This window comes from Oryctolagus cuniculus, chromosome 7 (assembly GCF_051225735.1).
Source record: "Oryctolagus cuniculus isolate XC-2025 breed Fujian yellow rabbit chromosome 7, ASM5122573v1, whole genome shotgun sequence".
Classification (NCBI taxonomy): Eukaryota; Metazoa; Chordata; class Mammalia; order Lagomorpha; family Leporidae; genus Oryctolagus; species Oryctolagus cuniculus.
The window spans coordinates 163,619,532-163,639,739 of NC_142873.1; the positions used below are offsets into that span (position 1 = coordinate 163,619,532).

The window sequence follows — 20,208 nt, forward strand, 5'->3', positions numbered from 1 at the left end:
GGCTCCTGCGCGCTGCCCGGGAGTCGGCACGGCCACTGCAGCGTGCCGGGCAGTGCTCAATCCTGGAGGGGCAAAGGGACTCTGAGGGCCCCTGGCGCTGCCCCTCCCCCCAGCGCTGTCCTGTGCCCCCTGCGGGGCGCCCTGCAGCCGCACTCTGGCCCCCACCCCCGCCCCGGCATCCCCTTGTCTCCCTGCCCAGGACAGGCTGTGTGGCTCAGAGGCTGGGGCGCAGCCGCGGGCTCACTCCGGCATCCTTGGCTACTGGGTCTGCAGAGCTGGGAGCAGGCACTGCCCCTCCCCTGCCTCGATGTCCCGGGCTGTGAAACAGGAACGAGCAGTTTCTAGAGCGAACCAAGCTCAGAGCACTCTCGGCCGGCCGTGGGCGCGCGTGGAGGAGGTCTGGGCAAACCCCGACCCGGCCAGACTCCTCCCAGGAGCGGCACTGCGAGGCCAGCGTCCTCCGTGCTGTGGCCCTGCTCGGAGGTGACACCGCGGATGCCAGGTGGGCAGAGCCAAACCCACCAGCCAGTGGCTGCGCCTTGCTGCCTGGAGGAGGCGGCCCCCATGCAGCCCCCCAAGCCAGCCTCGTGTGACTCCGTCCAGGTGCAGGAAGCCGGCCGAGAGCCTTGGGGCTGCCGTGTGCCCCCACCCCGTGGTGCCACATCTGTCATCTCCGGGCCCCGCAGGGAGGCTGGCCGCCTCTGTCCACCCGACAGCCCAGCCCCGGCACCCAGCTCCGCCCGACGACACGCCTCCCGCGAGCCCGGGGGGCGGCACTCACCGTCCAGGTGGCTGACTTGGCGGTGCTGGACTGCTGGAAGGTGACCTCGAAGTGGTGGGGGCCGGGGTAGTCGGTGTTGGAGGGGATGATGGGCGCGGGCGACATGGTGTCGAAGGTGGAGCTGGGCTGCGCGTAGGGCGAGTGGGTGGGCACGCTGGCGGCGTGCTCCGGGGTGTAGGGGCTGGCGGCGGCCCCGCGGCTGCTCATCTGGTCCATGGTGCTGCCGAGCAGACTGAACTGGGCCTGGTGTGGGGAGGGGAGCAGGGGAGGGGAGCAGACACACAGTCAGGCTGTCCCGGCCCGGAGGTGTCCTGTTACAGGAGCCTTAAAGGGCCAGCCGGCACCAGCCGTCCCAGATATTTCCTGGGGCCCCCCCACCCCAACAGGCCGCTACTTGCGTCCGGATAAACTGACATATTCACCTCACTCCCCTCTGCGCCTGCCTCCCGCGTGCCAGGGTTTCGGGAGAGCCACCCAGTCGGACCGGGCGGGACGGAGTCCGCACACTGGGGGGCACTGTCCAGCGGGGAGTGCCCAGCCCCTGGTGCCCCCACGGGCTCCACTGCAGCCCCCAGGGCCAGCACTGGGGTTGGATTTCCTCATCTCCCAGGCAGGGAGCCCCTGGGCCCCGGGAGCCAGGCAGCGAGGCGGGGCAGGGGCGGCCCCAGGGCGCGGGTTCTGCACCTGGGGTCCCTGGGAGGTCCTGGGGGACGGGACAGGGTGGGGGCTGCGTGGCAGTGACCGAGCCGAAGCATCCATTTCAGCCTCACCTCCCTCAGCCCCTCCCCCAGGAGCCTGTGGGCAGAGTCCTCTGCTCTCTGTTCCAGGTAGGGTCTTGCAGCCAGCCCCTCCCCTGGGTCACAGGCCCAAGGACAGGACTGGTGTGCTTGTGTCCCCTGGGCCCCCAAAGGCCAGCTTGCCCCAGCAGCTGGCCGGCCCTGCCTCCTGTGGCCGGCCGCTCGTGGGTTTCTCTGACCTTGGACAGAGCAGATCTCCCCCAGAGGTCACCTGTGAGACCTCCTTCCAAATCCGGTTGCTCTGAGACGGTGACTGGGGTTTGTTTGCAGGACACAGAAAGCTTGGGTGCAGACACTCATCTAGTGCTCTGCCCATTTTACAGAGATGGAAACTGAGGCCCAGAGCAGAAGGGCACTTTCCCAGGTGCTATTACAGCAGCTCCCACGGGGACGCAGGCGACAGGAGCAGCTGGGCAGTGAGCCTGGCACCCCAGGACGGTCGGCAGCAAGTGGGGTCCCTCCGCCCTGGCACCTCCCCTTCCACCCACCCGTCTCTTCCAGACCAAAACAGAGAAGAGCACATGCCCCCGGGGCCTGGGCGGCTCGTCCTCCTCCGTCCAGGGGCCGTGGTGACCCGAGTCCCCCCAGCTCAGCCTGCCTGCAGGGCACAGGCCCCGCTGCGTGTCCACCTCAGGGGTCCAGAGACAGGTGCAGGCAGGAGAGCCTGGGGAGGACCTTGAGCAGGGGGCGGCGCCCCCACGTGAGGACGGCCCAGCCGTAAGAAGGGACAGGCGCTGACCCCCACTGCACCGCGGACGGGCCCTGCACACCTCACGCTCGGTCAGCCAAGGCCACGACACCGACGCGCGGCGGAGGGCAAGCTGGGGTCCAGGCTCCTCCGGGGGTGAGGAAGATGTTCTTGCGTTGCCCGGTGCCGGCTGCGCACTTGTGTGCCGGGAACAGCATGAGGATCTCACCGTGGCAGACGGGAAAAGCCGCCGCCGCGGGAGGGCTGGGCCCTCACCTTTCCTGGCTCCTGGGCTGCGAGGGGTCAGGGGTCATGGTGATAGCTGCCCCCCGCGGAGAAAGACTTGGCAGCACAAGCCTCCTGTCCTTGGGGAGTCTGGGCCGGGGGGACCCCAGCACCCGGCCCAGGAGGGGAACACCTTCACGCCACGTCCACAGCACAGCGTGGGGTGTGGGGTGCCAGGGCTGCCACAGGCTCGGGCCCTGCCCAGGGCCCCCAGACCTGACCCCTCACCACGACCCACAAGGCTACCCAGGTCCTGGGGATGTGCTTCTGACCTCAGCCCCGTACCCCTGCCCGGAAGCCCCGCTCTGGTCTTATCAGGATCCTGTCAACAGCGCAGCTTGGCTCAGAGGTCAGGGCTCTGAGGACCCAGGCCTGGCCACGCACGGCCTAAGCTCTCGGGGACGTGGCTCTGTGCTTCCTGCAGTCTCCGCCCCACCCACCCCCAGCTGGACTGCAAGTCCTCCGAGCACCCGGGCCATCCTGGGGTCTGGTTCTGCAGCCGCTGGCCACGGGGGTGCACAGCCTGGGAGACAGCTGGGAGCGCGGTGCGTGGGAGCAGGGGACGGACCAAGGATTCGCCTCCGCCCACAGTCTCTCATCTCCCCCGTGGCTCCCCACACGCAGGCGCACCTGTGGCTACGGCTCCCCCTTGGTGGATGGCACTGGGCCGGACCCTCCCTCGGCATTCTCGGTCCAGGGTGGACCTCAGTGGCTTTGCTGACTGGGACAACCAGCAGGTGGATGAGCAAGCGGACGGATGAATGAACGGATGGATGCTGGAGGTGGTGTGTGGGCAGCGGTCACTCAGCAGTGAGGCTGGGCCGTGAGCCAGCCCCTCCACCCCCGGCCCAGGGCGCGTCCTGCCCACCGGAGTCTTCCAGGCGACGAGACCTTGGAAGGGTCTTCCCTGCTGTGGGCTGGGGTCCTGGGCTGGCCCGAGGGGGCAGGCTTTCCCCCTTCCTGGATGCTTTCGAGCCCCCCCGGCCCTGACTTTGAGGCTTGTCCAGAGCAGGTCTCAGGTGAGGGTGGCAGGTGAGAGCAGAGGCCCCCACCCCGCACCCAGCTCCATCCCCCGGGAGCGGCCAGCACCCGGGGGCGGGGGCAGTGCTGGCGAAAGCTTCACATTTGAACCTGCCCGCATTTCTCAGGGACCTGAAGGAGAGGCGCAGGGAGGACCTGCGGGCAGCAGGCAGGCCCCACGCAGGGCTCTAGCGAGACGAGGGAAATGTCCACTGCTCGCAGCGCCCGGGGCCCAGCAGGGCCCAGCAGAGCCGCCCAGCGTGCGACCCTCAGGCTGACACCGCCCACTCCTGCTGGTCCCGGGCTGGAAGGCTGGCCTGGCCACGCCTCCCCTCGTCCTCTCGTCCCCAGGGCCACCTCGGACATGCTCACCCTGTCTGCGGTCACGGTGCCTGCTGTGCCCCCAGCCGATGACGCAGACCCCGCGGCTTAGGGAGCGAGGGCGGCTTGCACGGGGTCCGAGGACTCTGCCCCCAGAAACTGCCGTTCCAGCCCTGCACGGGGATGGGGGGGACCCTGGGCCTGGGCGCAGCCAGCCTGGAGGTGGAGGCCTCGGCAGGGTTGCCCGGAAGCCAAGGTGAGATCCACCCGGCAGCAGGGAGGAACCCGGGCAAAACCAGGACTTTTTTGGTTTGTTTTGTTTTCAACGAGAACTCCAAGATAGCGGGCTAATTAGGACACGCCCGGCCCGCGGTGCCCACATGTGCCTGCATGTGTGTGCAGGGCTCCTGGGCGCGACCCAAGGAGGGCGGCAAGGCGCGAAGGGGAGCCAGGAAGCCAGAGGGTGGCACGGGCCCCGCTGGGCCCCCCGGGCCTCGGGCAGGGTAGGGGCGGGGTAGGGAGAGCTCCCAGCCTCCGCAGCCGCGTGTCTCCCACCAGACCCCATCCAGAGAGGGCGAAGCCCCCGGGGCCCTGGGCCCCTGCTCCAGCTGGCGCAGCAGCCCGCGACCCCCGGGCCCCCACCTCTTCCTGCACCCTCTCCCTGACCTGCTCCACAAACCGGCACCAAACTCTGCGCTGCAGTGTGGGAGCCGAGGGCCACCCCCACCCCCGCCCTGCAGCACAGCAGCCGCAGGATCCTATGGTGCCCTCCCGCCCGCCCGTCACCACCGCAGCCTGCACCCCGCCCCGCCCCCCTGCACACTGCGCAGACCCTCCCCTCAGCTGCGGGTCAGGAAGCTGTGAACCACGCCTGGGGCTTCACGCCCCACTCCCCGTCCCTGCGTCCACCATGTCCGGCCCCACAGGCGGTCAGTGCAGTTCCCTGCTCCAGCAGACAGCCCGCGCCCGCCTCCTGCAGGGCCAGCCCTGCTGTCAGCCTCCACCACCTGTGGCCGGCCCTGGCCTTCTGCTCCCCCGCCCCCTCCCCCCAACTCCATCCAAAGCCTGCTCCTAGCACCAGAGAGGCCAGCCCAGCTGCCCTCCCACCGTCTGCGGCCGGCTCGGCCCCCTTCTCTGGTGGGTGAGCTCCCGAGGGCTTAGCTGGGGGTCAGAGGACCTGGGTTTGAGCCCCACCTCCACCCCGGCCTTCTGCGGGGACGACAGAGTAATTGGGGCCCGCAGTGGCACCCTTCCAGGTCCACAGCCAGGATCCGAAGGGGAGGGAGGGAGGGAGGGGCGCTCTGCCAGCCCCTCCCGGGCCCCGCGGCCCTGGGTCTCCACCAGCTCCCTGCCCCGGCTGCTCCCGGGTCTCCACCAGCTCCCTGCCCCGGCTGCCCCCTGCTCGAGGGCGGGAGCCAGGGAGCAGCAGGGATGCACAACTCGCACAGCGATGCGGGAACCGGCCCTGGGGTCTGCCCGGCGCCCACCAGGGTGCCCGACTCCCCCCACCCCTGCCCTCCAGGGACCCGGCTGCCCAGAGAGCCCCGTGGCCAGGCTCTTGGTTTTCAAGGATGAGAGTGCCACAAACTCTCTGATCCTCTCGCAGGCAAGTCCAGACTTGGGTCCCACCCCCACGCCGGGTGAGGGGCTGACAGCAGCCGGGCCTCAGCTCGGCGATGGCCGCTCCCGCTAGTGAGCTCGCTCGCAGGAGACCTCCGTCCCGCTGGTATTTCCCACAATCTCTCCCGGAGTCTGTGATTAAACGGATGGAAATGCCGACAAGATCCGACTTGTGCTTGCGCAGATCTGCACACAGCACCCTCTGCGCTCACCCCGCGGAGCCACAGCCTCGCCCAGCCCCAAGCCAGGGCCACGTGGAACTTTCCACACCTCGCACTGGAGGGCTCGCCCCCGGAGCCCCCACTCAGCCGCCAGGCGTGCGTCTACAGGCCCCAGAGCCCCACCTGCACCCACGTGGGGCGAAGAGAGCAGCCTGGCCCCAGACCGAACGGCACAGGGCCCCGGGGGGTCCCAGGCTGCACCCCACGGCTCTGTGGTGCTGCCTGGGAGAGGCAGGTGGGCGCTGGGACTCAATGGAAACGTGTGAGGACGGCTGCACTGAGGCTGCCCACCCAGGGGGCCAAGCTCGGCCAGAGGCGGGCACTTGTGCCCCGTGGAGGCAGCTGGCGGCTTCTGCCCCACTGCCTGCTGCCCACAGCCCGGGCCAGCGTCACCCTGCACCCTGTGCATGCACCCGCCCCTCGGCCCTGCCCTGCCGCCTGTCTGTCTTGCAGAAGTGCCGGCCATGGCCCACGTCTGCAGGTGCCCTGAGCCAGGTCAACAGGGCCTCCTGGGCCTTAGCTCTGAGCACATGATGGGGCCGGGGTGCACGAATGAGCGGCTGAACTGGCAGCTCGAGTGACGAGTGCCACGCGGGCACAGGTAGGCGCGGCAGGCAGGTGTGCCGCCTGTAGTGGCCCTCGGTGACAAGCGGACGCCTGGCCAGGAGGAGGAGGAGCTACAGGGGGAGAAGCAGCCACTTCCCCAGGAGGGGCTCGGCCCTGCTTTGCTCCCGTCCTAGAACGGGCGGGGGTCCCACCCCGGCCTGGGGCCCGAGGCAGCTCCCTCCCAGGTTGCTCATGAAACGCTGGAGCCCGCCTCCTGCGCTCGGGCACCCTGGGCAGCCTCCAGGTTCCGGCTGAGCCGCGGCCAGTCCTCCTGGGCAGAAGGCGGCGAGCAAAGCAGCAGCCGCTGTCACGCAAGGACTCGGGTTCGGAGCTCCAGGGAGAACTGGGCCGGGCAAAGGGGAGGGAAGTGCTTGGCGGGCGGAGCTGAGCTGCAGGAAGAGGAAGACGCTGCCGGGGGGTCCTGGGAGGCCTCGGGCGGCCCCGGGGGGAGGGGTGGGCACAGGAGGGACCCTGGCCGGTCACAGAGGGGACCCTCGGGCCCTGGAGTTGAGAATACGTGATGGTGACCAAGGCGGGGCCAGGGGCCAGGTCGGGCTGCATCGGGCAGCAGGTGGGCAGCGGGGGCCTGGGTGCGTCTGGGTGCAGCTGTCACAGGATGCTGGGCCAGGAATGGCGCCAGGTCGGGCCTGAGCCCCCGGAAGAGTGGGTTTCCTGTGAGCTAAGATGGTGCGGGGCCAGCCGGGGGAGACGGGCGCGTCAGCTGGTCCCACAGGCTGGCCCTCAGGAGAGGCCGGCAGCACCAAACCGCGGGGGCAGCCTGGAGGGGGACCTGGGCACCTCGGGCTGGCTCAAGGGCACGGCGGCAGGGGCAGACGCTGGATTCTGTCGCGCCCCGGAGCTTCCGCAGGGCAAAGGAAACTGGTGAGGGGGGGAGGCGCGGGCACCCTCTCCCCCCCCCCCCACGGGGACGTGAGATCCAGGCTGAGACCCGAGGAGCTCAGGACTTCAACAGCCAAAGCAACGCATCAGCAGCCAACAGCGGGCAAACGACCCGAGTAGACGTCTCCCAGCGGCAGACGCGCGGTGGCCAAGAGGGCCATGGAGAGACGCTCGGCGCGGTGGCCGGGGAGACGCGAATCAGAACCGCGTGGGGAGACCGCTGGGAAGACGGCAGTGACAAACGCTGGCGGGGCCGGGGACGAGGGGGCCGTGGGGGCGGGAATCCGCCCTGCACACAGCAGCCAAGACGCGGGTCGGCCGAGGCGCCCGGGGCTGCGTGAAACAGAAGAGAGGTCGCGGGGTGAGCACGCGCCAGCTCAGCACCCACCGCGGAGAGCGGCGAGGGCCTGTGGCACCAGCCGGAGGGCGTCGGGTCCCGGGAAGACAGCAGAAGCTGCGGATCACGGAGAGAGGACGCTGGGACGGGGACGGGAGGGGTGCACCGCGGGTGGCTGCGGGCGTGGGGAGGATCTCCAGGTGCGACACAGCACCCCAGTAGGTCCAGTAACCCTGCGTCAGTCACTAGGGCTGCGGGAGCCCGGGGGGTGCACGCCGTCCCCCGGGGTCGGCAGGGCCCGCTCCCTGCCGTCTGGAGCAGTCGGTGCCTCTGAGCCCCCGTCCGGGTCCCAGTGCCCTTCCGAGCCCCGGGGCTGCGAAGGATGCTGGCCCCGCTTCACGCAGTTCCCGCAGCCCCCACCCCAGCACGGCTCTGTCCTCGCCTACTGGGGGTCTCCGCGGCCTCTCTGCCACCCAGAGCGCGCCCCCTGCTGTCCCTGCTGTCGGTCGACCACCTGTCCCGTCTCCACAACGTCCTCTCCTGGCTACTTCCTCCAGCACGTGGGTCTCCCCCAGGCTCCGTGGTCTCCCTGCTGGACCCCCCAGGGCTGCCTCCTGCCCCCCCACAGCTCCCACCCGCCCCAGCCCTGCAGTAGGAGCAGCCGTGGCGGCCAGGGCGGCCCGGGCTCCTGAACCTGTCCCCTTCTTGCCTTTCCCGTCTCGGGAACTGGCAGGGCCGCCCCTGCCTGCGCCCCAGGGAACCACGTCGCCTTCCAGTCCTGCCCTGGCCTTCCTCTGAGGCCACCTTCACACCCTGCCCCCCCAAGGCCCGGCTGCCTCTCACCACCGCCAGATACCCCGGGCCCCGGCCACCAGGAGGCCGCTTCTCAGCCCACCCCCTCCCCATGGCCGCAGGAGCCCCCATCCGCTTCCTCCTCCTCCTGGGAGCCGCGAGCACACCTGACACCGTGTGTTCACACTCCTGGTCAAAACCCGGGTCACCCTGACCCGCCCGGCCCACATCGTCCCCCTGCTCCACCTGGACAGAGCTGCCCACCCCCTTCCCTGGCCCTGCCCCCCTGTGGTCGCGCCCTGCCCTGCACGGGGTCCTGCTGCGACTTGGCTGACTGACCCCTGCCGTGCTCACTGGATTTTCCCAGCTGGGGTCCCTCCTGCCTGAGGCTGCCGAGGGGTCAGCTCGCCGCGCACACCTCCCGTCCTTGGTGCCGCTTGCCGGCGAGGGGTGACCAACATCCACAAGGCACAGGCGGGGCGGACAGCGTCCCTGGGCAGCCCACAGAAGCAGCAGCCCAGGGAGCCAGCACAGGGCTTGCCGGTGAACAGGGACTCGGAAGTCAGGGGCTCTGGCCAGTCCTGGCTCCGTGTCCCCGGCACTCACCGGTCTCATCCTGCAGTGCCCACCAGCCCGGCGGCAGCTCCTTCCTGCCCTGGCCGTGGGGGAACAGTGAGCGCCACCCCGTGCCAGCCTGGGCTGGGTGCTGAAGGCCCCGGAGACACCTGGGATGTGGCAGCACCACGGGGCCGTCGGGTCCTTGGCCAGGAAGGAAGGCGGACGACGGAGAGTGTGCGTCTGCCTGTCAGGGCCCGGCTTCTGGGACGCCACCCGCAGCCCACACAGCCAGCACTGCCAGTGGCCAGCAGCTCCCCTCGTGCGCGACCCCCAGCTCAGCTACCCATCACTTACAGAGATGGAGACCGAGGCTCACGGAGGGGTGTCGCTCCCCAGCTGGAGGGGGCAGAGAGCCACGCCCTGAGCCACGCTGGGTGTCCAGGCAGAACTCTGGCCGGGTTCGTCCTCAGCCACGGCTGGGCGGTGCCGACCCGCACACAGCCATTTGTCCACTGTGGACCAAACGTCACTTCTCTCGTCCAGCTTCGCACAGGGCGATGAGGACGGGGTCACACATTCTCTCTCCGGCACAGAAGCAAAACCGAGTCACCGGCCCTGGCGAGGGTGACCCAGTGCAGCCCTCGTCCCCCAAGGGGAGGAGCTTGAGAGCCCCGAGGGCCCTGGGCCCCGCCTCCGCCTGCCCCTGGCCCTTGGCCTATGGCATCAGAGGTGCCGAGCGGACACTCGCTGACAGCACGGATGAATGAACAGAAGAATGAGCCACAGTAGTCCCAGGTCTGCAAAGACCCACAGCGATGACGTGGGTGGCCACGGCTGGTCCCCAGGGCCTGGTGGAGGGCAGTGGGCCTGTTCCTCTCCCTGCCCCCTGGGAAGGTGCGTGGGGTGGCAGCCCAGCCCTCCCCGCGGTGAGCCACACAGCGACACCAGCTCCATTCAGAAAAACAGGTGTGCGGGGGTCCCCCACGGCCCCAGGCCTCGGGGCCGGCAGGGCAGGGACACCAGCTGCGCCTTGGGCTCCAGGTGCGACAGAGGCCAGCGGCCACCCACTTCTCTGGGGGCGCGAGGCTGCCCCGGGGAGCCCGAGGCCAGCTGTGCGTTTCCAATAACAGCGGCGGCGGACCAAGGAGTCAGTGAGCGACTCGGGGGCAGGCGGGGGGCCTCCCTCCCCTGCCTGCTTCCCACTCTGGCTGCAGAGTGTGTGTTGGGGGGGTCAGGGCGCCGCGAGGCTCGAGGGAACGGAGCCAGTGCCGAGGTCAGACTGCAGACGGGGCCCCCACATCCCTCCCCACCATCGGGGCCACACACACACATCCACGTCCCAGACTGGCTGTGCACACGCTCCCACGGCGCAACACTAGTGCTCTTCCTAGCATGCACACACGTGTGTCCTTGTCACGCAACCTGCACACACACACACACACCTGTTCTCATGCACACGGTCTCACAGACATGCCCGCGCACACATGCACACGCAGACACACACACCCTCGGACCACGCTGCCCGGACCTCTGCCTCTTCAAAGGCCCTGCATCCCCAGACCTTTGTGGCCCCGCTCTGGGCTCCTGGCCCCGGGCCAGCAGGACTAGGGGACACCTGGGCTTGGCCCAGCTGCCCACCCGCTCTGCGCTGGAGCCCCCCGCGCTCTCCGCTCCCCGGGAAGGGAAACAGCCCCGTGGGGCGCAGCTGCTCCCTGTCCTCATCCTGCTCAATTAGCAGCCTGGAGCCGCCCGGGCCCTGGAGACACAGCAAGTCTGGAAATGAGCCCAGGTCCTTGGGGCCCAGGCCACAGGGGCCAAGCTGGGGCCACGGCGTCTTCCGGGCCATGCCCGGCCAGCTGCCCCCACATGGGAGAGACAACAGGCCAGCTGGAGCCTGGAGCGCAGGCCTACAGCCCAGACACCAGCCGCCGTGCTGTCCAGTGGGCGAACCCTGGGCCCAGGGCAGGGCGGCTCCACACCCAAGCCCAGGAGGGACGGTGACCTCCAGGTGCGCAGTGCTCTGGCAGCTGGGACACCTGTGCCTGCTCCGGCAGAGCCGCCGGCCTCGCAGCTCAGACGCAACAGGAGCCCTGGTGGGCGGAGGCAGCAGCTGGTCCTCCTTGACCGGGCACTGGCCCAGCCCCTAGTCCCTGCCCAGCCCACGGGAGCGAGTCCCCGGGGCCACTCCAGGAGGGGCAGGCGTGTCCGCGCCGTCACGCCCCACCTCCTCCCCCGACCCCTCCACTGTGGCAGCTTTTCCCTCCCGAGTGCCGAGAAGGATGGAGCCGCGGGGCCCGGCAGAGACCCTGGGCGGCGCGTGGCACCTACCGTGGCGAGGTGCCGCATGGGGTCACCGACGAACAGCATGGCCGGCGCTCGGGGGTCTGCGCACGCCGGGGAGCCGGGGCGCCGCGGGCCGAGGCATGGGGCTGGGTGGCGGCCGGGCGGCGCGGACCGAGGGGGCGAGGCTCCGTGGCTAGGGAGGCAGGGCCCAGGGCTGCTGGGGAGCATGTGGGCCGTCTGCTGGCATTCTCGCTTTCCCCATCTCCCTTAGTTCTGTCAACTGCCTGCATCTAACAACAAAACCACGGCCCACCCCTCGGCTCCTCATGACTATTCATCCGAGCCCTGGGCAGGCCTCAGCTTGCCCACTGCGTGTTGGACCGTACCAAGGAGGCCGCGGAGTGGGGAGCGGCTGGGGACGCCCGGGCGGCCGCCAGGTCCACGGCTGCGCTCGCCCACCCAGGCCCCTCTGAGCCGCTGCCCAGGGAGCGCTCCGAAGCCGTGGAGCCTCACCTGAGCCCTGGGGAGGGAGCCCTGGCCCCCGAGACCCTGGCAGGCAGGGCTGCGCCACCCCACGGCGGAGACGGTGCACCTGCTGGCGGCGACCCAGGTGGAGCCAGGCTACCTCGTGCCCAGGGAACACCCGAGCCACCCCAGGAGCACACGGGGTGATGCGCACCTCTGGACGCTCAGGGAGCCGGGGGGCGGGAATGAGCACCTGCCACTCTCACCGGCGCTGGTGTCGCGAGACCCGGAGCTCTGCCCCGGCGGTTGCCGGCCGTCCCTGCTCTTGCCAAGCCCCACCAAACAGGGGCCCAGAGCGGCCGCTGGGCCACCCGGAGGCTTCGTGGGCGGTTCCGCTGCTCCCGTTCTCGGGGCATCAGAGTTCCCACCCCGATTTCCCCATCTTGGGCACAAAGTTGCCCTCGGCAGAGGGGCCTGAGTCCCCCGGGATCAGCCTCGATGCACAAACGCCTCCCACAAAGCCGGACGTTGGGACCTTGCGTCTCCACGCCCCCAGAGCAGACGGGCTGGAGCCCCACGGCGGGGGCCTGACCATCCAGGGGAGCTGCAGGGTGGCATGGAGGCCCTCTTCCTCCAAGCACTTCTCCCACGGTGCCAGGCCACCTCCCCTCCCTGGCTGCTGAGGGCAGTGGGAGATGGGCCTGCGGTCACCCAAGCAGCCCCTATGTGCCCCTGCACTGGCCTGCAGGATAAAGGACGGCACCCAGCGGCTGCTCAGGGGCGGGGACCAAAGGCCCCCACCCTCGGAACCCCCGGGTTCCTGGAATCAGCCGCGGGAGCCCCAGCTCCGCCTTCTTGGCCGACACACAACCCTGTGGGTCGCACGCGCTGGGCGCTGAGCCCACGGCACGGCAGAAATGAAGCCGCTTGCGAGGCAGGGGCTCAGGGCGGGGGTCTCTGCGGGAGACACAACCCCTGGGGGCTGCTGTGGCGTCCGTGGGAAGTTCCGCTGGAAGCAGCAGCTCTGCGTGTGCACGTATGTGTGAGCATGTGCACGTGCCGATGCATGAATACGTGTGTGCACGTGTGCTCGAGCCCATGCGTGTGTGCGTATGTGTGAGACCATGTGTGTGTGTGCATATGTGTGAGCATGTGCACGTGCCGATGCATGAATACATGTGTGTGCACATGTGTGAGCCCATGCGTGTGCACATGTGTGAGCCCATGCGTGTGTGTGCGTATGTGTGAGTCCATGCGTGTGTGTGCATATGTGTGAGCCCATGCATGTGTGTGCACATGTGTGAGCCCATGCGTGTGTGTGCGTATGTGTGAGTCCATGCGTGTGTGTGCATATGTGTGAGCCCATGCATGTGTGCGCATATGTGTGAGACCATGTTTGTGTGTGCGTATGTGTGAGCCCATGCATGTGTGTGCGTATGTGTGAGCCCATGTTTGTGTGTGCCTATGTGTGAGCCCATGCATGTGTGTGCGTATGTGTGAGCCCATGTTTGTGTGTGTGCATATGTGTGAGCCCATGCATGTGTGTGCACGTATGTGTGAGCCCATGCGTGTGTGTGCATGTATTGTGAGACCATGTTTGTGTGTGTGTATGTGTGAGCCCATGCATGTGTGTGCACGTATGTGTGAGCCCATGTGTGTGTGTGCGTGTATTGTGAGACCATGTTTGTGTGTGTGTATGTGTGAGCCCATGCATGTGTGTGCACGTATGTGTGAGCCCATGCATGTGTGTGCGTGTATTGTGAGACCATGTTTGTGTGTGTGTATGTGTGAGCCCATGCATGTGTGTGCGTATGTGTGAGCCCATGCGCACATGTGCATATGTGTGAGCCCATGTGTGTGTGCGCGTACGTGTGAGCCCATGCATGTGTGCATATGTGTGCGTGTTGGGGGGAAGCCTGCAGACAGGAAGACCCCGGTGAGCCCCGCTCACGCCCGGGGTGGGCTGCCCTGGGCAGTGAGGCTCCTGAGGGCCTTGCTCTGCGGAAGCCCAGAGCTGCCAGTGCTTTCTCTCCTTCGAGTCTGGGGTCCTCTCAGGCTTGGGGGGGCCACGTGGGGGGCCGCTGGCTTTGACTCCCCACGCCCACGGGCACTGAGGGACCCTGACGAGTCCCCCACTCCTCGCTCTGCGCCACGCAGCCCCGCGCTTGCCGAAGGGCACGACTGAAGGAAGGGGGGACTCGGCGAAGCCGCTGCGCCGTGGGGGGGGGCTCTCAGGCTGCAGGAGGGCGAGCGGAAGGAAGAGGACTTGGGGAGCAGCAAGAGCCCCACCCCACCCGGGAGGGGGCTGGGGACCAGACCGGAGCGGCGCTGATGGCCCCCACGCGGGGCTGGGCAGCCGCGGGGCACAAGCCTGACCAAGCCCGCGTCGCAGGCTCCGACTCGAACACCCCAAAGCTGCTGGTTTCCACCCCGAGCGGAGCCCCGCTCCCCGTGAATTTCCTGAAGGTCCCGGATGTTCCCAGGGCAGGGAGAGAGGAGCCGGGGGCCCCATCCCCCAGAGCGGGGCCCCTGCTGGGCCTGGCTTGGTTGCCTCCCCGCGTTGGCCCCTCAGGTGACCCCAGCAGCCCTGGCACCTGTTCTGCGTCCAGAACTGACCCACTGACCCCTTCACAGACGCTCGCAGGACAGGCGGCCACACACCCCCCGCCCAGCACACGTGCATGGGGGCGGCACCTGCTGGAGGAAGCCTGGGAGGCCTTCCCTGGGCGACCCCGACTCGGGCCCCACCCCAGGCCCCTGTCCTGCTGCTCAGCTCCCAGTGGGCCGCCAGGGCAGATCTGCCGGCCCCGCCTCCTGCAGCAGCACCGCCTCCTGCAGCAGCACGCCAGCCCTCCCCCTGTGGTCCACCTGCCGGCAAACAGCTGTCACCCGAGAAAGGCGCCAGGAGAGGCGGGAAGACACGCAGATGGGGCGGGGGAGGGGCGGGGACCCCGGCCAGCCCGCGGCCGCTGCACCTGCCTCCCTCCCCTGTTCTTCCCTTCCACCTGTCCTAGGCACTGCTCAGCCTTATGCTCTCAGCCCCACCCTGGCCACGCAGAGGGAGCGGCCCTAGGGGATGCTGGGGAGACTCCCCCACAAAGCTGGGGCGCCTCTGCGGCCTCCTGGGCACCCTCTGTCCACGCCCATGACGGGGACCTCACCCTCGGCCACGCCCCTCGACACGGCTGCTAGGTCTCTGGTCCCTGAGCCCTGCCTGGGCCACATCCAGGGCCCCTCGATTCCCTCTCCCTCTGCGGCCCCGGTCACCTCCCACCCACAACGCCGGCTCCCAGCCCACAGATGGCTTTGTAGCTGTCTTAGATGGAGGTCCCTGTGAGCCCCTGGCCAGCTCCGAAGGCCGCCACCATGGGCAAGGCAGAAAACAGGGTCACCGAGGGCTGATGGGGCCCTGACGCCGGGGGCACTGCCCGGGCTGCGCCATTCTGGGCTCGAGGACAGCACTCTCAGTCCCGGGGTCTCCCTGCCCTCGCTGCAAGCCAAGGCACACAGGGCAGGGGGGTACCCTCTGCTGTCCCCAAACCCTGGAGGGGTCAGCACCTCCCAGCACCTTCCCTACAGACGGGAACCCAAGGCCCAGAGGGTTAAACACCTGTCCGAGGGCTGCCCAGCACGGAGCCCCCACACCCACAGCGGCCTCTGGACTCTGGGCCACGACAGCCCCAGGGCCACCGTGAGTGCCCGAGCCCCCACCAGGCCTGCTCTGCCCTGGCTCCCAGACCAGGACAGGCTCTCCCTGCCCCCACGCCTCCATCCCCCCGGAGACTTGTGAGGACTTGAACCCACCCACTCTGCCCGTCTCCCATTGCCATTAAGGCTGTGGCCAAGGGCCCGGGGTGGAACTCCCATGGCCGCTTTCCAATGGGGCCGCGGGGCGGTGCTGGGACCCTGCACCTGAGGGGCACCTATGTGCCCGTCAGAGTCCCCCAGAGGATCAGCCCCCTCCCTGCGCAGGGACTGAGCCACAGTGGCCACGCCCCTGGGCTGGTCACGCCCCTCAGGCCAGGTCAGGGCCTGGTCAGAGCACAGGCCCAGGGTTGGGCGGAGCTCTGGGAACTCTGGACACCAGAATGACCTGACCTGAGGCCTGGCCTGGGCGCTGCTTCTGTGCCAGGTCACCTCTCCGGAGACAAGACCCAGCCACGGGCGCGGGGTTTCCACCGGTGGGGGAGGGGTGGCACTCAGGACCCCAGCCCAGAGTACTCCCCAGCCCCGGGGCCGGACTGAAAGCGTCCCCAGGGCAGCTCCAGGCCCTCGGGGTGCCCCGGACCCCGAGTTAGGACCACGCTCCAGACGGTGGCGCCCTGGGGGCTGCCGGTCAGACAGCCTGCGGGGTCTCCCGGAGCTGCCCTAGGGGCAGGGGTGTGGCAGCGCTTGGGCCAGGGGCTGCTCTCTGCAGGGGGCTGGGATGAGGGGCGGGGCCAGCTATGGTCGCAGGGAATCCCCACCTTGGAGCTGAGCTGTGCACCAGGAATTTCATAGCCGACTTTCACAGAAGCCGGCGTGCTGCTGCCTGACGGCTGGCCCCGCCCTCAGCCCCCACACGGGCTGGCACAGCGTGCCCCGGCAGGCGAGCCGTCCCACCCACATGGCCCGGGGCTGCCCCCTGGGCCTCCTGGAGCCCCGGCCCCCTCTGGACATGGGGTCTAGAGGGTCTCAGGCACCCCCTGCCCCCTCGAGGGTGGAGAAACATCTGAGCCACCCACGCTGCAGCCCGCGGCCGGTTCCTGTCCCTCCAGACGGCAGGACACTGATGTCCAGGAGGGGGGCCTGCTGGGACCCGCGCTCCCCAGGGAGCAGGGGACAGCACTCTACCCGCACGCCCTGACCCCGGACGACGACGCCTTGCCCGGTGCCAGCCTCACCTATAAAACGTGAACCCAAGCAGGAGGCCAGGCCAGGCTGCCGGAGCCTCAAGACTGGACGCAGGGCTCATCGCCTGCCGGCCCCTCACCCCGCAGTGCCTGGTCCCAGCCCCACGCGGGCCGGCAAGCCCTGCGCCAGCCCGGCACCCTGGACAGACACGTGGTCGGGCGTGGGCAGCTCCACCTCCTTTCCCGCCCGGCTTCACTCTGCTCCTCCTGGGCCAGCTTCACCCCCGGGGGCCTCGGACAGGGACAGGGACAGATTACACTGTGGTGAGGGGGCTCCCGTTCTGGGATGGGGGCTTTTAGGGAGGACGGGGCCAGGCCGCGTGCCCTGCGGAGTCCCCCAGGTGACCCCATCCTTGCCTGGTGCTGTCCCGGGCAGCTCAGCCGGGGCCCCGGGCCCTCGGCTCAGAGGGGCTGTGTTTGCCCAGGGCCCTGGGGCCTCCAGCTTTGTGGGCACCGAGCAGCCTGGTGGTCCTGGGGGGCTGGCCCAGGCAGGGACCACAGGGAGGTCGCTGGGGACAGTCGGTCTGGGGTCCTCACACCCCCTCTTGCCGTCCACCTGCCATCACCTCCTGGGACCGTCACAGCTCACCTCACCCCTGCCTTCCTGCCTGGGGCAGCTCCAGCTCTGCCCCCTCCAGCCCTCTGGGAGGATGGGGGTCCACAGAGATGGGGTGTCAGGGGCACATGGCCCTGCCTGCCCCATACGGCCCCCTCTTGTGGCAAATGCACCGGAATCCTCCCCTGGCCCCCACCCCAGTCCCTGTGCTGGGGGCAGCTGCTGCTGTCCCAGGCCTTGGGGACACAGGGCCCAGGCCAGTCAGGGGCACTGGCTCCACTCAGAGGTGGACACCTGACCATGTGCAGGCCAGCGAGGGGACGCCTGCTGGACTACAGGAAATCCCCCACCCCCACAGTGGCCTGCACCCAGCCAGGCCTGAACCCCCCCTTGTGCCTGGACCCAGCCATGCCTGAACCCCCCACCCTGCGCCTGGACCCAGCTGTGCCTGAACACCCCTCCCCCCGCCTCTGTGCTGACAGCTCCGTGACATCTCCTGCTTTGAAAGTTCCTGGGCCCCGACCCGCCAGGCGAGCTGGAGATCTGAGAGCATCCGGGTTCTGCCGGACTCCAAAGCTAGGACGGGGCCGGCGCTGCGGCACAGCGGTGAACGCTGGCGTGCCACGGCGGGGCACCGGTTCGCGTCCTGGCTGCTCTGTTTTCAATCCGGCTCCCTGCTGACGGCCTGGGAAGGCAGCAGTGACGGGCCCTGCACCCACGTGGGAGACCCGGATGGAGCTCCTGGCTCCTGGGTGTGGCTTGGCGCAGCCCCAGCGGATGAAAGTCTCTCTCTCTCCTCTCTCTGTCTCCTCTCTCCTCTCTCTCTCTCTCTCTTTCTCTCTCTCTCTCACTGCCCCCCGCCAGTCCTCTGAGAGGGCAGCCCCCACTCACCATGGCCGACGCGGTCACGCCCTGCAGGTGGAAGACGTCCACGCTGGCCTCTGCACTGGCCGCAGCCTCGCTGTCCCCTTGGCTCGGCTGTGGGAGGTCAAAGTAGGTGCTGTCCGGCTCCCTGGGCCAGGGAGGGGGAGGTAGACACCATCAGCCCCCTGTCCAGTGTCACCCCCAGACCTCCCAGGCCCAGAGCTCGAGGCTAGCCCACAGCTCCCACCCCCCAGACCTCCCAGGCCCAGAGCTCGAGGCTAGCCCACAGCTCCTGCCCCCCAGACCTCCCAGGCCCAGAGCTCGAGGCTAACCCACAGCTCCTGCCCCCCAGACCTCCCAGGCCCAGAGCTCGAGGCTAGCCCACAGCTCCCACCCCTCAGAACTCCCAGGCCCAGAGCTCGAGGCTAGCCCACAGCTCCTGCCCCCCAGGGCTCCCATCCTCCAGGGGTCCTCAGAGTCCTCGGCTCCTTCTTGCTGACCCTGAGCTCCTGCCTCACCGCTCAGGGCTGGTGGGAGTGCCGGGGAGGCGTGGCCACAGGCGGGCTTCTCCTCGCCGCTCCTGACCAGGACCCCTCTCGAGAGCCAAAGGACACTCTCGGGTCCCAGGCGCTGCAGCCCCGGGAGGGGCCCAAGGTGGCAATCACCCCTGTGAGCTCTCCCTGTCCCAGGTCCACTGACAGGGCAGGCGGCCGCTCGCCCAGCCCGAGTGGGGCTGCCCCCTGCCCTGTGCCGAGTCTGCCGAGACTAGCCCGGAGCGCAGGTGCAGGCTCACCCAGCCCGAGTGGGGCTGCCCCCTGCCCTGTGCCGACTCTGCGGAGTGTGCTGAGGCTAGCCCAGAGGGCAGGAAGAGGACATACTTACAGTGAGCTCCAGAGGTGCTCGAAGGTGGCCCTCTCGTCAGGGGGGGAGGGGGACTGGGCCATCTTCCCACGCGGCCCGAGGGCAGCTCACTCTGCGGGAGGGAAGGGGGCGTCAGTGCCGGGGACGCTGGCACGCGGGGCGACGGGCAGGGCCGGGCTGCTGCCGTCCAAGCTGTGCCTCTGGGTCTGGCCTGGGGGCTTCCAGATGTGGGGCCCAGCTCGCACCCAGGGTCACGGCTCGCGGGGACGGCGTGGTCTGCGGCGTGTGGGCTCAGATGGGCCGTCACCTTCCGAACTGGGGCCGTCCCCCGAGCTCCCAAGGCGAAAGCAACCCTGACCGCATGTGGAGGCCCAGGCTGAGGCCGAGGGCCCCACAGGGAGGCCACGGCCAGACGTGACGAGGCTCTGACCCTGGAGCTGGTCCCCCGTGGCGCGGACTGGGATCCCTGCCCGCAGCCCAGGCCCCTGGTCCCCAGTACCACCTTCCTGGCCAGCTCCCACCCAGGAGGAGGCTGAGCACAGCCAGGGACAGGGAGCTGGGGTGGGGGGGCTGCTGTCCCATCCCGCTGGGGCCGGCCTCCTGGGTCCTCTGTGAGGGCCAGGGGCCGCGGGAATCGGCTTGGCCGCAGGCAGGCCTGGAGCTGCCCGTGGCTGGTGGGGGTGGGGGGCACGGCCTGCAACAGGTCACTCTGGTCCATCGCCAGGTAGGCAGGCGCTGGTGGGGACCACACGTGTGGGACCACCCGTCCCGGCGGGAGTGGCACGAGCCAGGAGGGCCACCGCTCGCCGTCAGCTGCAGAACCCGGGCTCCGTGCCCTCCCCAGGCCCACCCTCCAGGCCTCAGCACAGCCTTCGGCTGCCGCCACCAGGAGCGGCTCTGGTGTAATCGGATCCACGCCCGCACTGGGGGAACAAGCCCACCCCGGGCACCCGGGTTGTGGGGTGCGGCTGCAGGCGTACGGAACCGGTCCACACGTGGACTGCAGGGCGCCCGCCCATAGCAGGGTCTAGAGCAGCACCCGCGGTCTGCATCCTTACAAAGGGGGGGGGGGTGAGGGTGATGCTGGGCCAGACCCCAGGGGCAGCAGCCTCAGGAAGCCCCCCCCCAAGCATGGCAGCGGCAGCCTCACTGGGGGCTCCGCCCACACCCCTCCCCAGGAGGACCAGGCTCTGGGGCCCGTCCAGGGCTCATCTGAGCCGGGAAGCTGCAGAGTGCCTGATTCCCAACCACCCCGGCAAACTCCGAGGCGAGAGCCCCGGACCCCGGTGATGACCGCGGCACGCGGCTGCCTGCGCCGGGCCAGCAGGGGCTCCTGCCAGACGCCCCCATCTCAGCCGCAC

The 20,208-nt window shown here is 69.3% G+C and overlaps 1 protein-coding gene across 8 annotated transcripts in view; it reads right to left on the bottom strand.

The window, feature by feature from the left end:
- The window catches only part of TP73 (tumor protein p73), a 64,958-nt gene that overhangs the window by 18,831 nt on the left and 25,919 nt on the right, over positions 1 to 20,208 (bottom strand). For 5 of the 8 annotated variants that reach the window (XM_070077071.2, XM_070077069.2, XM_070077070.2 and 2 more), the window contains exons 2-4: positions 18,869 to 18,959; positions 18,014 to 18,134; positions 782 to 1,024 (exon numbers count right to left, since the gene is read on the bottom strand). In XM_070077071.2, the coding sequence (XP_069933172.2) occupies positions 782 to 1,024; positions 18,014 to 18,134; positions 18,869 to 18,930 (426 nt within the window). In that variant the 5' untranslated portion in view covers positions 18,931 to 18,959. Of the gene's footprint in view, positions 1 to 781; positions 1,025 to 3,943; positions 4,161 to 11,254; positions 11,487 to 18,013; positions 18,135 to 18,868; positions 18,960 to 20,208 lie in introns of those variants that run through there. The other 3 variants (XM_089299339.1, XM_070077072.2, XM_070077073.2) reach the window with 3 other exon arrangements.